Here is an 18,421-nt window from a genome sequence, read left to right as displayed (position 1 = left end):
CCTTGGGTGCTAGGTCTCTAGTGAGCTTTTCTGGTAGACAGGAACTTTACATGTGTTGTCATAATTTGATGCAGCAGAAATTAAGCACATCTTGTGTGACTCCAACTGGGACAAGATTCTTGGAAAATCGTACTTGGTTTTCTTCACGTGCCTTTCTCTTGCTGATTTTGCTTTGTATCCTTTTGTTGTTGAAGAGGGTCAGAGTATCCTACTCCAAAATATGTCAGTCAAGCATAAAGATTATTTGGAGCTGAAATCAGTTAAAAGGCAGCAAACACAAGAAAAGCTCTTTGCCTTCCTATTTCCTGTACCAAGAAAAAGGTTGCAACCTTATTCCCAGAGATTAGATGGCATTCAGAGAGTCTATGCAGACAAACCCTGCTAAAGTAACCCTTATCTTCTTCCACTGCGTTGTGTGCTCAGTCGTCCATTTGTGGCCAATTCTTGGTGACCCTACAGACTGTAGCCCGCCAGACTTCTTTGTCCATGGGATTTCACAGGCAAGAATACTAGAGCAGGCTGCTGTTTTCTGCTTTAGGGCTTCTTCCCAATCTAGGGATTGAACCCCCATCTCTGGTGTCTCCTACATTGGCATGTGGATTCTCTACCACTGCACCACCTGGGAAACCCTATCTTCTGTTAGTTTTCCCCTATATTTACCTGCCCACAGTTGACTGCCCCTAAGAACATAAAACCCTTTGCCTTTGTCTCATTATTTTTCTGCAAATTTATTTTATTCTTTTCCTGCAAATTTATTGATCTTCTATTACAGTGTTATTGAAGGATACCAAAATGTGCCACCCTAAAATATGCTTCTTCAGCATATGGATTACTTTTGAGCTAAAGACAATTGAGAGTCAGTAGGTATAGGAAAAGCTCTTTACCTTCCTCTAATTGCCTAAAATTGCAGCTGACCTCCTGTCTGTTGGTAAGAGATAACAGTTACCTGTGGAATTTGAAAATGATAAATCCAGCCCCAACAGAGTTGGCTTGTGGATTCTCTGGCTTCTTTAGGCCCAGCTGGCTAGAGTGAGGGGAAAAACATGCTGGCAGGGCACTTCCTTAGGCTTTAATTCCCTCCTGCAAGTGGAAGGAAAAAGTGCTGAAACATTCCTAAAGCTGAGTTTGGGTTGACCAAAAGTAGTAAAAGTCTGTATTGCTATTTAGGAGGAAGAAAAGGTTAAATCAGTTCCCAGGGGAAAAAAAAAACAGATGTAGTCATTTCTTGAGCCTGGCTGCTGAGTAATGCTCTGATAAGTTCCTCCATAACACTCCCCCTCACCACTTCCCCATTCTGAGTTCCAGCCCAGATCTCCCCAGTCTGGGGTATGGTGCTTGTGTTTAGCATGGAGTCAACTCCCTTCACTTAGGGAGGAAAGACTTTTTTCTTCTCCAGCTAGGGTCAAAACTAGAAAAAGTAGGTGTCTCCCCAGCATCCAGGTCTGTTTTTCTAGTTCATCCTGTGCGTGGACCCAGGTTTAACGTAGGCTCTATGTTGTAACCTCCCATGTGTGGGTCCCAGGCTTTGTCATTTCCTTGATAACGGTCTGTTAAAACTAATGGTTTCAACCACAGCAGGAACTCAACAGAGCTAGTGAGTTCTTATTCATGTGCATTCTCTTTCTTGTTATTTCTGGACTTCCTGGAATTCTCTAGTCCCTTTCCAGAGCAGCTAGGCATTTATAAAGATACGTTTTGCATACTACTCAGATCTTTTTATTGTGTTATATAGGCTTTATTCTTTGTATATCTGGTCTACCTTAATACTTGTAAAGAAACCATTTAATCTTTATGAAACACTGGGAGGGATAATTATTATTTCCAGGTTTTATTTTGGGATATTTTAGAATCACAGAAGTCAAAATACTTTTTCCCAGCACTGCAGATTGGAGATGAGACTCAAATAGGTCTAGAGCCAACACCAGGGCACTTTCCAAAATCTTAATGAAATTCACTGAATGATACTTGAATGCTTGCATCACAGAGCAACTGGGATGACCTAGGGGTCAGGCCCTGCTCTCCAATCTGACCCCTTTGTTAATGGCAAGTTCCCTACCTATTCCCTGACTCATCTCATCTCTCCTCATTGCGCTGTTGGAGCTTATTATCACGGTCCCTATCTTCACACCTTTCATTTCTTCTCCTGTGTCCTTTGATGATTTTTTCAGGTCAGTACACTTTCCAGGGCAAAATATTTTCTGCTGCTCACCTGCCCTTAAGCCAATCACAGGGAAGCAAAGTATATCAGTGCTTTTTCTTATGATAAGATTGTAAAGGCATCATCCAGTGGTTGAATTCCTAACTGCTCCTGGATGTTAGGAATTAGCTCCAGCTAATAGCTGGTTTCAGTGTCCTCCCCACCTCTGTGAAAGGCTGTAGCTGAGAGCCGTGAATGACCCCAGGATTCGTGGCCTCCATAGTAGAGGAATTCGATCTGGGGCCAGAGACAAGCCTTGATCACTCGGAGCTTTTGTGTAGCAGAGTTTTATTAAAGTATAAAAAGAGATAGAGAAAGCTTTTGACATAGACATCAGAAGGGGACAGAAAGAGTGCCCCCTTGCTAGTTTTTAGCAAGGTGTTTTATACCTGTTAGCAAGCTGCTAATCAGATAAAAGAAACACCTCAAGACTGAGAGAGTTGCACCAGGCCCCTCTCCCACAACATGCATTTTGAGATAGAATGGCACAAGGGGAGTCATCTCAGGCCATAACACAATTGACATGAATCCTGAAGAAGAGCAGATTTCCAAGCAAATGCATAGTTTCATTAACATAGTTGAAGAAAAACATTTCCATGGGTAAGATGTACTGGTTTGCTGAGCCATTATCAGTTTAAGGTTTGAGAAGATGGGATGCTGGGTCCAGAATATATACAGAATACAGGAGTCATTAGGAAAGCAACTTTGCTTGCTTTTACCCAGGAATTTTATTTCTGACATACTGTTTTCTTTTGGACAACCGTCAGGACCAGGTTAGTCAATGATTGAGAGCCAGGAACAATTTTAGGGACCCAGGTACTGATGCTGTAAAAACTCTGAAACTGAATCAAGTAAAGAGATCCTCAGGGTCAGGGAGTAGATCTGACTGTCACTTCACTGGCAGATGGCTACCTTCGAGTCCTTTTTCTTGACTTGCTAGATGCTTGATTTGAAATGACAAGAAAAGGGGTGGTGGGAGGCAGCCATGCCTGCTGTTAATATAGAAATATACTTCAGTTAAACTGTCCCTTTTCCAGAAAATGTCATGAATATCCTCTTTTGCAGAGAGGAAGATGCTTGGAATTGGTGCAGTTGCATTCAGTAGGCCAGGGAAAAGAGGAGGAAAACATCAAGACATCCTTGATCAGTCATGCTGGAGCTTGACACCGGAGACCATTCTCTTACCCGAGTGATCTCTCTTGTCTTTATAGAAACACATTCTAAAGTCAAATTCATGGAGACCTGGGAGCCTTGAAGTCTGCATATTAAGCATTTGCATATGGTAATGGTATTACTGTGGTGATATTGAGGATATCAGTTCTCTAACATTTAGAGAAAAATGCATCTTTAAAAAAATTAATAGTAGTGTAAACTCTCAAGCCTTTTATATCACATCTTCAGAAAAGAAGGCAATTTGCAAGGCCATCGCCCACTGTTCCTCCTTTATTTAATCATTTTTTGCCAGTTCTGTTCCCGTGTGGCTTCAGTTAGGTTACTAAACCTTTTTGAGCCTCATAACTTCCCTACCGGTTTTAGGTGCTGGCAATGAGCTTAGAGGGCTTCCCTGGGGGCTCAGTGGTAAAGAACCCTCCTGCCAGTATAGGAGATGCAGGTTCAATTCCTGGGTTGGAAGATCCCCTGCAGAAGGTAATGGCAACCCACTCCAGTATTATTACCCGGGAAATCCCATGGACAGAGGAGCCTGGCCGGCTACAGTCCATAGGGTTGCAAAGAGTCGGACATAACTGAACCAACTGAGCATGCACACCCATTCCTTCATTCATCAAAAATTTTTAAGAGCCTAATTCATTCCAGGCATTATTTTGGGGGATGCACACACAGTTGTGAGCAAAGGAGATGGAGTCCCTGCCTCCTTGGTCTGACACACTTAAGGGGAGAGGTCCGTGATTGCCTTTGTGGAGATTTACCCCACTCCTCCAACTGTCTTTTTGTGGACAATCTTAGAAGCTCCTGGGACATGCTACGTGATAGCAAGTCAAACCTGCCATACAGATATTTGTGACAGTCAGGGTGGAGGTAAAATGGAATTGATCTGGAAGTCCCCACTGGGTACTACTTTGGTAACACTGAGTATGGCCCCAGGTAGTATGAAGGAGCAGATGACAGTGAACACCGGCAGTTCATGTGACTCCTTCTGCGTCTCCAGAGGCAAAGATCTGTGAGATCAGAGTCACGCACCAGGAAATGAAGGTTGGGGATGTGTTCTTGGACAAAGGTAGGTTGTCGCTGTGCAGGCATCTTTTCAATAACATTATCCAGGCGAAAAATAAATCACAGCCCAGTTTGTAGGTCAGGACCAGTCAGCTGCATTTTCTGGGAAGCCTCAGCACCATCTGGAGGGTGAATGAGACTCCCTCCGAGTGCAGAGGGACAGCGTTGGGCAGTGTTCATGATCATTCTGTGAGTCAGCTACCTATATAGTCTGAGCATGGGACTAGGTACCCCTGTTGGAGTAGCTGTGCAGAAAGCCTCCAATTTCCCCTGAGTATCCAAACTCTTTGTGTCCTTGAGTATATGTGTTGGCATAAAGATAGGTAATTACTCACCTACCCCAGAGCTCTAGCTGTCTTTGAGGGTAAGAAATAGCCAGTCCCTGCCTTCATCCCAAATCACTCTTCTGCCTCAATCAGGCTTTCAGTGTTAGTCTCCATGGTCATATCCCTCATAGGGGCCCAGTGTCCTCTCTGGAACTGGTCACACGAGACAGTGCTGCTCAAGGTCAAGGCTGGCCTGGAGTCAAGAATTCACTGCTGGACACCTAATGGCTCCCCAGCCTTGCTGGAGCCAGCAGATAACTCAGGGGTGGGGGGTACCCTCACTGAAGTCTGCTGCTCCTACAGCCAGTGTAGCTGACTAAATAGCTTTTCAGGATTCCTCTGCTGCATGACAAAGATTCAACTTTCTGGCTTTCTACTCACAGTCCAAGTGGGAATGCCAGTTCTTCTGTCTTCTCTGGGATCTGGTATATTAATTTAACAATTTTCCTCTGCATGCAGTCGATCAGAGGATATCACTGGAAAAGTTTATGAGTGCCAGCCTTTTAGTCGGTTGAGCGGAGGTTGATAGGGCTCTTGGTCCATCACTTGGTTGCACAAAGCAAACAACCCTTGTGGATTTCCCAGCTGAGAGGAGAATACTTGAATGTTTTTATTCACCCTGGAGGTTAAATATCTTTGGCCAGCCTAGTCTTGGTACCCTTTACACTCTGGCGCACCTTGGTCAACAGCAGCAGATGTTAACTGGGCACTGGGCTCAGCTGAGGCCCCTGGGCTGGAATGAGAGTCACGGTTCCCAGAGCCACAGATGGACTGGCTACAGGGTGAGGATATTAGTGCCAAGGAGAAGCTAAAATGGGTGTGTTGAGAATAGTCTGGTATGCCTGTGGTGATTACTTACCATCCATTGAAAGAGAAAGTTTGAGAATTGATGTCACTCTTAGTCACACACACACACACACACACACACACACACACACACGCCATACTATTAAATCTATCACAAAAATTTATTATAGTGTTACTATCAAGAATATGGGTTTCTTAGGTGACTCAGTGGTAAAGAATCCACCTGCAATGCAGGAGACATGGGTTCTATCCCTGGGTTGGAAAGATTCCCCTGGAGGAGGAAATGGCAACCCACTCCAGTACTCTTGCCTGGGAAATCCCATGCACTGAGGAGCCTGATGGGGCTGCAGTCCATGGGCTCACAAAAGAGTTGGACATGGCAACTAAATAACAACAACAAATCAAGAATACATATTTATTGTACTTTCACTAACAAAAATAATATATAGCTGAAGCCAAAAGCAAGACATAAGGAACATTCCGGGGTTGGTCAAAAGCTAGTCTTCCAGGGGGCCCAGAAGCCTGGATAATAATGGGATGAAGGACATGAGATTCTGCTGATAGTCGCCAGTTACGACCCTGGCAAGAGGGGCAGACACAGGGCTGTCTGGAGAACGGAATGCCTCATGCAGGCCTGAAGCACTGTTTCTGCTGGCAGTTTAAGACCTGCAGACCAAAGAACTGTGTGTAGCTGGTATGGACAGGGAAAACAGTCGTGAGCAAGCCACTCTCTAGAAACATGCCTTAAAGCGATAAGCAGGACCATCTTGCTCAGTAAGCTCAGACTGGGGATCTGCTTTCCCAGCCTTCTCCCCTACAATGCCAGGCTTGCTCCCTGACTCTCTGTTCCTTTTCTTCCTCTCTGTCTCAGCTCAGGGGTCAGGAAGCTCTCTGAGTATAGAGCTGTCTGCATCCTGCTCCATTTCCTCACTGCCTTCTTCATGCTCAGTTGCTGGCAGGAAAATGCTGCCTATGCCCGAAGGGCTGTTCTTTAGGAGGTGATCCAGAGCCTTCTCATAGCATTCAGCCGCCTGCAACAGGTCTCCATTCATCTTGTGAATTAAGCCTTGGAGAGACCAAGAATATAGTACATTCTGTGGTAGCTGGTTATTAGCTACATTCTGTAGCTGGAATTTCATCTTTTCTTTCTCAGTTGATTCTGTGCTTATGGATAAACCGTCTAAAGAACATTGGACTGCAGTGTGTTCGGATATCTCACGATCCTCCTGAGGATTGCAATCATGCTGATGGAGCTCTTGTCCCTTGGTGCTGGGGAGCTCCTTACTGAAAGCTGTCTGATAACATTCTTCATTTTCCAGGAACTCATCAGAACATGCATGCAGAGGATTTAGTCCCTTCTCAATCGCTTTACTCACATAGTTTCTAGCACGTTCCCTCAGTTCTTCAATCTTCTCTCCTTTTGCGCTAGCTTCAGATTCTCCTGTACGTTGAATTTGCTTGACTTTTGCCCTGTAGCAGCATGCTATCTGGTGATAGAGGTAGGGATTGTTTGGTATGGATTCCAGTGCCCTTAGCAACAGTCCAATTGCTTTGTCTAGATCACCTTTTCCTCGGTAAAATTTGGCTGCACTGCGAAGAACATCTGTTTGACAAGGAGCTTTTTCCAGAGCCTCTACAACCAGCTGTTCCCCTTCATCTTGTTCATTTGTCTTCTGTAGCGTCAGGGCCAGGAGAACTTTGATGTACTGATTGTCAGGACTCAGCTTAACGGCCTGCTTCAGAATTTCCACAGAGGACTGCTGCTCTGGCCTGTCATCTAGGTAGTACATCGCGATGGCCAGCCCCGAGGAGAATTCTGGGTTGTTGGGTTTCTCTTCCAGAGCCTTCTGAAAATACACCTTTGCCCTTTCAATTTTTTTCCCACCGCACTTTACCAGTGTCCACCCTTCCTCACAGTCCAGCTCAGGACATTCAATACTGTAAGGATTTGCGAACTTCTGGCAGACTCGTTTCACCTTGTCCGCATAAAGCTGAGCATCTGCGAACCTTCCCAGGTGGTAGTAGACCCAGGCGTAGTTCCCCCAGGTCACCAGGCTCCTGACCTCCGCCTGGTCAGCGTGCTCTCGCTGGATCCACTCTTCGGCTTGCCGCAAGCATTCCAGGGCTGCTTCGTTTTGACCCTTCAAGTGTTTTATGTAGGCCAACAAGTTGTACTTTGTAGCTTTGAACTCAGAGTTTAAAAATTCAGTCTGATTACACACTCTGTCTTCGAGGTCATGAGAGACACTTCCTTTCTTAAATAAGTTCCACGTGAAGTGGCATCTCAGCTGTGGAAGGATTTGCTCCAGAGAATTCTTGTCCTCACTGTGGAGAAAGGAAACATAGTCAGTGTGGTGTGCGCCTGCCCATCATGGCGCCCTGGGATGCAAGTACGGGTGATTTTGTGTGTCAACCCGACTGCGCCCCGGGGTGTCCAGCCCATCCAGTTAAACGTCAGTTCTGGTCGTGTCTGCCAGGATGTTCCCAGAAGAGAAGAGCATTTGAATCAGTTGGCTGAGTAAAGCAGATTGCCCTCCCCAGTGTGGCTGGACATCGTCCAGTCTGTTGGAAGCCTGAGTAGAACAAAAAGGCACAGGAAGGGTCACTTTGGTCTCTCTGCCTGTCTGCACAAGCTGGGACTTTGGTCTTCTCCTCCCTTCTGACTGTGACTTAAACCGTCAGCCCTCCAGTTTTCAGGTCTTTGGACTCAAGCCTGGATTTATGCCACTGGCTTCCTGGGGTCTGCAGCTCACAGGCAGGGGATCGTGGACTGTCTCAGCCTTCAGAAGCACTTGAGCCAGTTCCTTAGAGTGAATCTCTCTCCCTGTTGCCCTCATGCTTTAAGCTGGTAAAATAAATATGTTTAAAAATTACTGGGCTTCCCCGGTGGCTCAGTGCATTGGCTCTTAATGCAGGAGACACGGGTTCTATCCTTCATCCGGGAAGATCCCACAGGCCGTGGAGCACCTAAGCCCCGCACCACAACTACTGACCCTGTGCTGTAGACCCCAGGAGCCACAGCCGCTAAAGCCCACGTGCTCCAGAGCCCATGCTCCTCAACAAGAGCAGCCAACGCTCTGAGAAGCCCGAGCACCACAAACTAGAAAGTAGCCCCCACTCACGGCAACTAGAGAAAAGCCTCCACAGCAGCGAGGATCAGCACAGCCGTAAATAAATAAAAGTTTTAAAAAATTATTGTAGCAGTCATACAAAAACAGGTTAAAATTCTCAATGAGGGTAAACCAAAATGTGTCCAATTATATAAAAGTTCTTCCCTTACAAGCAACAGGGATAAAGCTGAAGATCCATTTTGGTTTCACTGCTGAAAAACATACAGAATAACATAGAAAAACCAGTTTTGAGCTCAAAATTCACTAAAGTCTTCTTTAGCTTTTACATCCTTAATGTAGGATGGATTCCTGGGATGGAGAATTCTTGGCTGCCCACCTACCAGCTTTGCCTTGCCTTGCGGTCATCAGCTTTCCTCAGAGCTCAAGTGGGAAGGTACCAGGAATGGGCTTACATATTTGATCTCAACTGGTTTTCCTATGTTATTCTGTATGTTTTCAGCAGTGAAACCAGAATGGACCTTCACCTTTATCCCTGGCTGAATGGATTCCCACCACTGCAGTGCTCAAAATAGTTTACTTCTTGGCCAGCAAACACATGGGAGAGCCTGGAACAACAGCATTTAGCAAATGCCTTTTGCCTACGTCCAGCCTTCATGAGTTGGGGCTGACAGCAACCTGCAGTGTGTGTGTGTGTGTAGCTCTCACCAATACATACCTCTAAGTTTTCCAAGACAGAGGAGACGGTACTTTCTCTTGCTTCCTAGATTTACCTTTCTACATCTACGGTCTATGCAGGAAGCCCACAAAGCCCACCCCTTGTACCTTGTGAGCAGCTATGCAGGAAGTAAGGTTAAGGGGTAAGAGGAGAGCCCACCCCTTGTACCTTGTGAGCAGCTATGCAGGAAGTAAGGTTAAGGGGTAAGAGGAGAGCCCACCCCTTGTACCTTATGAGCAGCTATGCAGGAAGTAAGGTTAAGGGGTAAGAGGAGAGCCCACCCCTTGTACCGTGTGAGCAGCTGTGCAGGAAGTAAGGTTAAGGGGTAAGAGGAGAGCCCACCCCTTGTACCGTGTGAGCAGCTGTGCAGGAAGTAAGGTTAAGGGGTAAGAGGAGAGCGCCACAGTTGGAAGGACCGAGGTCTCTCGCCTGTTTCCGTTATGACGTCAGCTTTATTTAGCCATCCAGTGGCCCTTCACAAGGCTACCTCTTTGTGTCACTTTGCTAGTGTTTAGGGATGCCGAGAAAAATAAAGGTAATCTCTGACCCTCAGAACTCACAGTCTGGTTAGGAACCACGTAAAGAAAGAAACGAAAGCCCAGGGATGTCTGCCACTGTGTTACATGATTTTGTTCTTTTCCACACCTCCCTGCAGTGACACAAAGACCCATGAAGGCCTGGTTTCAGTTTAATTGAAGCAGTCACTCTAAATAGGCCAGATCCCCAGAGAGGATACATTTATTTTGAAAATGACAAACAAAATGGACATATTTGTGTTTTGTAGTTGGAAGATACCAAGGGAAATCACTTGCCTTAATTAGTTAAATAAATTACCTAAATTCTCAAAATGTGTTCTCATGTCTATATTTTCCTGGGGCTTGGGGTATAGTTTATGGATTTTGTACTCTTCCTTTTTTCTCAGTAGATTCTTGGCACCATAAAATTGGAAAGAACCTTCAGAATCATTAAACCCACCATTGTCCACAATTTTGGATTTCACAGACTGGCACAGTTTCAGAAAATTGTTGAAGCAAACAGGGCTGCCAACTTTTTGGCAACACTGACATGGGGAGAAAATTCATCGAAAGGAACCAACCATCTATGTTTGCTAACAGTTTATTTAAATAAGAGAAAAAGAGAGAAAGGAAGCACTTTTATTATCACCGAAGAAGTGAGACTATAACCTCCGAATAAAGGAAAGCTCTTTAAATTGTCAAACACATTTTTCTGTAAGAGGAGCCACTGACTGTATTTGGCACTTTAACCGTGGCCCAGCACTGGCCCTTGCAGTGAAAGTTGCTCAGTTGTGTCTGACTCTTTGTGACCCCATGGACTTACACAGTCATGGAATTCTCCAGGCCAGAATACTGCAGTGGGTAGCCTTTCCCTTCTCCAGGGGATCTTCCCAACCCAGGAACTGAACTGGGGTCTCCTGCATTTCAGGCAGATTCTTTACCAGCTGAGCTACCAGAGAAGCCCAATGTGAGAGACCTGGGTTCAAACCCTGGGTTGGGAAGATCCCCTAGAGAAGTGAAAGGCTACCCACTCCAGTATTCTGGCCTGGAGAATTGCATGGACTGTATAGTTCACGGGGTCGTGAAGAGTCCGACACGACTGAGCGACTTTTACTTTCACTTTTCAGCAGTGGCCCACACCCCACTGCTGCCAGTGCTCTGCTCACCTTCCTGTCTCTCTCCCGCAATGTTCACCTAAGCCATTCGTGATGCAGTGTGACTGCATGTGGGATGCTTTACAGTGAGAGATGCAGAGGCAAGGGAATCAACAATGGCAGCCCACTCCAGGACTCTTGCCTGGCAAATCCCATGGACGGAGGAGCCTGGTGGGCTGCAGTCCACGGGGTCGCTAAGAGTCGGACACGACTGAGCAACTTCACTTTCATGCCTTGGAGAAGGAAATGGCAACCCACTCCAGTATTCTTGCCTGGAGAATCCCAGGGATGGGGGAGCCTGGTGGGCTGCTGTCTATGGGGTCACACAGAGTCGGACACAACTGAAGTGACTTAGCAGCAGCAGCAAGGCAAGAGAGGAGTGTTGTCTATGCAGATATCCCTTTATGTGTGTGCCTCTTTTCTTGGCAGTCCTTTCACTCTCTTGGTCCTTTGCTAGAGCACCGTAGTACTAAAATCTTCCCTCTCCACTTAGGCTTTTTCAATTTGGCTTCTGCTGGGGATTCTAGCTGCCCGTATGAAGGACAGTAGGTCAAAACTCAGGTTAGCAGTATTGATCAAGTGTAGCAATATTAGAACATAAGTACTAGATGATATAAGTTATAAAGATAATCACTGGACAAATCTGTCTGTAGCTGTTACGCAACTAAAGCATTAGAAAGGCATTTCAGTGTTTCAACACATGTTAACTTTGCTAACTGCCCAATTAGGAAGTTTAGAGGAAAAAAAAGCATGAGTTTCAGGTCAATAAAATGTGTCTGCAGATTTGTAGGCGTTATCTAGGTACCTGAGAACAACAGCTAAATACTCTAAGGATTAATAGAGAATATACATCCAACTTCTCAGTGAGTCTGCAGAAAGACAGGTGACCTTGGATGTTTTCATTTCAGCAGAACCAGAAATCACCTTGCCCGTCTGATAACACTTTTTCCCCCCAAGGGTAGTAGTGGGGGTGCGTTGTCGGGGCAGACAGCAGGCCTTGACGTATCAATGAACCAGAGGGATCTTTGCACATCAAATTTAAAAGCACTTATTGATATTCTTCTTCCAAGATGAAACATATTCCAATCTTCTCATAAACTTCAGAAGATCTCAATTGCTCAAGAAAGTAGGGCAAGCAGAAAAGCTCACCCAACATTCCTAAACCTGTGAGAGAGCCTGGAGTATGGAGCTCCTGGGGACATTCCATCCATACCACCAGTTCACCAATGCTGAAGCTGGCCATGTTAAGAAATGTTTGGTAACGCTGAACAGTTTATTCAGGAGGATAGCCAGCTATGTATGTGGCTTCATGATTACAAAACCTATTGAATGTTAGAAATCAGGTCTGTTGATTTTCCCTAAGCCTTCCACCCTAGGTTGCCAGATTGCTTAGATACTTGATACCTGATCTCCCCTGGAAGTATGATTTAGAGCAGAGTATACTGGGTTGGGAGTCCTGAGATCTGGATAAGAAGAAACAACATGAAACCCAGAGCCAGTATCCAGGCGTTAGCATTAAAATACTGTTGCCTTAGTGGGTGAACCATTTGTGAATCTAGTGATTGAAAGGAAAAAGTTTTAAAAATAACTATAACTACAGTAATTTGTTAATGTACACACCAGGTAAAAATATACAAAATGTGCCGACAAAAATATAAACTATGGGAGGAGGAGAGAGTTAAAAAGGTAGAGTTTTAGTATGTGTTTGAACTTGTTATCAGCTTAAAATAGACTATTATAAGATGTTTTGTAAAAAGCCTCACGGTAACCACAAAGCAAAAATTTATGATAAATGTACAAAAGAAATAGGGGGAAATAAGGAGAGGTTTGTGAAAGAATACAAACTTTCAGTTATAAGATGAATATGGTTGGAGGAGCTAATGTGAAACTTGGTGAGCCCACTTGATAACACTGTTGTATAACTGAAATCTGCTGAGAGAGTAGAATTTAAATGGTCTCACCCTCCCAAAAAATATATGAGGTGATGGATATGTTAAGTAACAAGATGGGGGAATCCTTTTACAATGTATACATATATCAAATCACCACAGTGTGCACTTTCAATATCTTACAGTTTTATATATCAGTTATAAACATTTTAAAAAAGAATTATCTTAGACATTCTGGTCACTTCTATATAGTTTAGGTACATGAAATACTCAGTTCCCCCCAAAACCTTTTGTATTTTTATTACCTATTAACTGTATGTTAGTTGATATGTTTATATGTGTCATATGTAATTGATGTTTATGAAGATGTTAACATATTTGAGTAGATCAAAATAAAATATTTGAAGATAATTCTGATTTAATTAAAAAAAAAAATACTGTTGTCTTTTCAAAAACCAATATTCCATTTGGCAAAGTATCCTCAGTTACTAATTTAGCTCATGTATTTTTGCAAGTTGCTTTAAATACTTTCTCTCTATATATATATGTATATATATATATATACACACACACACATATATAGAGAGAGAGAGAGAGTTGTTGTTGTTTTTTAGTCGTTAAGTCGTGTCTCTGAGACACTTATTCCCTGTCTAGCAGGTCAGTAAGAAGACTGCTCAGAGAGACATATTCTCCAGTCCTGAAAGGGCAGATTCCAAGGCAAAAACAGTCTCGCCATGAAGTTTTACAGCACTGAACTAATCCTTAGCACATTTGCTGAGAAGGAAATGCTTTAAAAATGACCAGGATAGCCACAACAAAACACACAAACCTCTGAATTAGTCCTTTCAAATATAAGAAACAAAAGAACAGGATCCCCCTAGCAACTTTCCTCCAGGCCCCAGCTCCCACGGACTAGATTTTGCTGCTAAAGGGATCTGAGCACGCCTTCCTAGGCTGTCTTAACAGCCTCCATTCCTTCCAGCCACCGGCTGCCAGCTCTGCTGGGAGGAAGTTCTTAGCGCCTGACTCTGTACAAGACGAGCCACAGAAATAAAAGTGTGTGAGTCAATAACAGATTTACGATCGAATGAGTGCAATGCATCTGTAATCTATTAGCAAACACTGGATCAGCATACTTCAGGACATCGCACTCACGAACAAGATTTGGACGAGATTCTCAACTTCCTATCAGAGAAGCAGAGAATATTTACCTCACGATGGCTGTTTGCCTGCCATTCTGAAAAGCTGGGGTTCAGGCAGATTTTATTTTCTGTTTGTGGATCACAAGCAAATGCAGAGGAGGTTCCCACTCAGGATGCTAGCTGCTAGGTCTGTGCTTTTATAAAACAGAAAAGGAAAAAACTGAGGCAGTGCTAGTGAGATTCCTGCTGAGGAGAAACTGAAACTGAACGTGCAGAGCTGAATTCAGTTCCCCGCTGGGAGTACCCTTCTACACAGCTCCTGTAACTGCTTGTGAGTTTGAAAGAAGGCATTGTGGGTGCTGTGCATATTACAGGCTCTCTTCCCAGAGACTCAGATGCAGCCTGGAGGTGGACCTGGGCTCAGCAAGTCTGCATTTTAACAGGCATCCTGGAAATTCTGTTGTAGGAGCCCCTGTATCACATTTTGAGGAGCATAGTCCTGGAGCTCCCTTATTTTGTTTTGGTTTGGTGTTTTTGGCTGTGTAGCCTGTGGGATCTTAGTTCCTTGACCAGGAGATCACACCCATGCTCCCTGCAGTGGAAGTGTGGAGTCTTACCCACTGGACCACCAGGGAAGTCCCTGGAGGTATTTTGAAAAGTTTTCCATTTACTTATGAGAGATCATGTAATGTATCAGCGAGTCAGACAATCTGGAAGAGAGGAAAATAACCCCAGAAATCCTGGATTTCCGTCTTCTCTTTGACCAGCCTCTGGGAAAGTTCTTGAATCACATCACTTAGCCTCATTTCCTCAGCTCTCATCCCTTCCCAGCTACCAGATGCTGGCTCTTCTGGGAGGACGTTCTCAGCACCTGACTCTGTAGATCAGAAAGAGCCACGGAAATGCAAAGGCATGAACTGGTAAGGTAGATTTATGATCAAATCATGAAATACATATTTAATCTATTAGCAAACACCGAATCAGCAAAATTATAATTTATTCCAGGCCATTTTAGAAGATATCTTCTAAATTACCTTTTTTTTCTTAACAACCAAATGATAGGAGACCGTGCCCTAGGGGGTACACTTTTACCCTTATCTAAGGCATGGTTCTGAGCACTCTAAGGAATAGTCCTCCCTCTCCAACTAGGGACCCCAAGGGCCTAGACCTTCCAGTCCCTGCCCTTCCTCTCTAACATAAGCATAATGAAGACATTTTGCCCTATTGACCAGAGCCAAAAGATGCTTGGCACTGGAGTGTGGCTCCTGAATAATGACCATGCTCTGACACCTACTTTTTATGTGACCTCTTGGCCAAGTAATTTGCCCTCTGAGACCCATTTTTCTCATCTACAAAATGAGGCTAGTAAAAAATAATAGGGTTGCCTTCCTGGGGCTATCGGTAGGATGATACAAGGCATGTAGACCTCTTAGCGACTACTGATCACATGAAAACTGTTACTGCCATGGTCACTGGCATATCAGTGTTATCATTTTAAGTGAATTCTGAGTGTGCAAGGGGGCCAACAGAGTTCCACAGTGGATTGGGCAGAGGAAGGCACGCATCACTCAGCCCGCAGGTGTGAGGTGTTTCCCCAGGTGGCTTCCCTGTTTGGTAATTTTTAGCACAGCCTCTGGGAACAGGGCTTCCCTGGTGGCTCAGTGGTAAAGAACCCACCTGCCAAGCAAGAGACTCCGGTTCCATCCTTGGGTCGGGAAGATCCCCTGGAGAAGAAAATGGCAACCCACTCCAGTATTCTTGCCTGGGAAAATTCCACGGACAGAGGAGTCTGATAGGCTATAGTCTACAGTCCATGGGTCGCAAAAGAGTCAGACATGACTGAGCGATTAAACAACTGGGAACAGGCACCTTGATGTGGGCTTCAGTCCACCATAGTCCAGAGAGCCTCTCTCAGACTTCCTTGGGCCAGTGGCTTTGGACATACCCAAGCAAAGGTCACTACCAAACTTCTCAGGCAAACGGGATACCAAGACACTGGGCAGGGCTAGGTTTTTCTGGTCAACTCACTTATGCAGACACAATTCACATATTCATAACCGGGAGCGCATTATATAGGAAAGCCGATCTGAGGCATTTGGCGGTAAATTCCTCTAACCACCCATCCCCAGATACAAGCCTGCAGAGCATCTGGGAGCCCTTGGGGCTCCTTGTACTCACTCTCTAAATGATCACTAGAATGCCCCTCCCCAATCAATCAGCTTCTCAATTCCTTCCCATTGTTGTTTGATGGGAAAGTTTTCCTTTTTTTTGGCTGTGTCTTTCCTGAGGCTCTATCTGATGGTAGAACTCAAGCAGATCTATGGACATCTTTTAAAATCAAGTTTACCAAGATTATACTTTACATATACTAAAAAGTACCCACTTAAAGTATAGTTTGATGAATTCTGACAAATGGATATACCCATGTAACCACCACCACCACCTTCTTGTAGACTGTTTGTATCATCCCTGGTGTGCCCTGCTAGTCAAGCCCAATCCCACCCTCCACCATCCCCAGGCAATCACTGCTCTGCTTTCATTCATTAGAAATTAGATCAGTACTAGGAAAGAAATTGGGATACCTGGGTTTGATCCCTGAGTTGGGAAGAGGCCCTGGAGGAGGACATGGCAACCCACTTTAGTATTCTTGCCTGGAGAATCCCCATGGACAGAGGAGCCTGGCGGCCTACAGTCCATGGGGTCACAAAGAGTTGGACACAACTGAGTAACTAAGCACAGACACAGGAAGGCAGTTACGTCCTTAAGTTTTGAAGAAAAATTATTTTCTGTTGCTCACAAGCTCTCATTACAGCAATAAAAATAAACTCTAAGCTTCGGGTTTGTTTTCGTATAAGAAATGGAAAAAAAAATGTCCGTTTGTAAGGATTGTTTTTTCCATTTCCCATCTTGAAGTGATCAAATTTTCAGGGCAGAATTCCCAACACGACTTTGGCTTTGTACTACCAACTTCATCTTTAATAACATCTGCTGAAAAGAAATGCTTCCTTTTAGAATGACAAAAAGAAAGCCTCTTAGTTCTTTTAAAGGAAACAACAGAAAAGCCCCCAAAGAGTAATTTGCTTAGATCTAAATTTGAATTTGCAAACTTAGTGCCTGATTGGATTTAATCACTCCTGCCAAACCTCCCTCTCATCCAGCTCCCCGCTCCCAGCTCCTCCCCGTGAAGCTTAGAGAGTGTGAGTGCACACACCAGAAAAAGTCACAGAAATAAAATGTGCCCATACTGATACAGGAACTTTAGTCCACAAGCACAGGACAAACTCCGGAACTTGCCTGCACTCGAGAAGCTCGGCTTACAATTTGCATTCAAGATTGAGGCTGCCTGCATCTTAACTCACCTCATTATGGCGATCTGCTCTCTGCTGTTCTGAATAGCTGGGGTCCAAGCTGGTTTGCTCTTCAGAACTCTTCCGAGTCTGCCTCAAGTAAAGACTGAAGGAGCTATTAAAAGGGACATGGGGTGGGGAGAATGTGTCAGCTGATGCTTTCTCTCAGTTTCTGAGTGATTGCCTTTATGAAACAGAAGAAGAAATGGAAAGTGAAGCTGTGTTAAAATCAAGGGGAGGAAAAGGAAACAAGGTTGAAATCTATCATGACTCAGAAGAAACAAATCCTTTAAAATCATGACTCTGAGAACTTTCCTGGCAGTCCGGTGGTTAAGACTCCCCCTTCCACTTGGGGGAGGGGAGCATCGTGGGGGTGGGGGTTGGGGTGGTGCAGGTTCCATACCCGGTGGGGGACCTAAGACCTCACAAGAGGTGTGTAGCGGCAAATAAACAAAAATCGCGATTTCAGGAATCTAACCTTAACGCTAGGGTGTGTCCCAGGAAACTGCATTTTTTAATAGTATGTAGGAGTCGGATATGATTGAAGCGACTTAGCAGCAGCAGCAGCAGCAGCAGGAGAAGGAAAGGCATCCTTGGTAGCTCAGCTGGTAAACAATCCGCCAGCAATGCAGGAGACTCAGGCTTCATTCTTGGGTCAGGAAGATCCCCTGGAGAAGGGAATGGCAACCCACTCCAGTATTCTTGCCTGGAGAATTCCGTGGACAAAGGAGCCTGGCAGGCTACAGTTCATGGAGTTGCAAAGAGTGGGACAGGACTGAGTGATTAATACTTTCACTTTTTTTTTTCAGGAGATTCTTATGTAAGGGTTTCTGGGAGCACATGATGTGAAAGACTGCTCAAGAAATACTGTTGTAAAAAGTAGCTTAGACAAGTCATCTTACTTGTGGGAGACAATTTGCACCTTGGTGTATGTGGCTCAGGCGCCTCTATGCTTAGTCTCTCAGTCGTGTTCGGCTCTTTGTGACCCCATGAACCATAGCCCACCAGACTCCTCTGTCCATGAGA

The 18,421-nt window shown here is 44.7% G+C and overlaps 1 protein-coding gene across 1 annotated transcript; it reads right to left on the bottom strand.

Moving 5' to 3' along the window:
* Window positions 1–5,963: 5,963 nt before the first annotated feature.
* IFIT3 (interferon induced protein with tetratricopeptide repeats 3) lies at window positions 5,964–18,068 on the bottom strand. The gene is made up of 3 exons (XM_055559835.1): window positions 17,874–18,068; window positions 17,408–17,510; window positions 5,964–7,887 (listed from the first exon to the last, which is right to left on the bottom strand). The coding sequence occupies exons 2-3, from the start codon at window positions 17,410–17,412 to the stop codon at window positions 6,435–6,437; spliced, it is 1,458 nt and encodes a 485-aa protein (XP_055415810.1). The 5' UTR covers window positions 17,413–17,510; window positions 17,874–18,068; the 3' UTR covers window positions 5,964–6,434.
* Window positions 18,069–18,421: the final 353 nt, after the last annotated feature.

Source organism: Bubalus kerabau, chromosome 22, assembly GCF_029407905.1.
Source record: "Bubalus kerabau isolate K-KA32 ecotype Philippines breed swamp buffalo chromosome 22, PCC_UOA_SB_1v2, whole genome shotgun sequence".
NCBI classification, from domain to species: Eukaryota; Metazoa; Chordata; class Mammalia; order Artiodactyla; family Bovidae; genus Bubalus; species Bubalus kerabau.
Note: the sequence above shows the minus strand (reverse complement) of the source record. Positions and strands in the feature narration are given on the sequence as shown.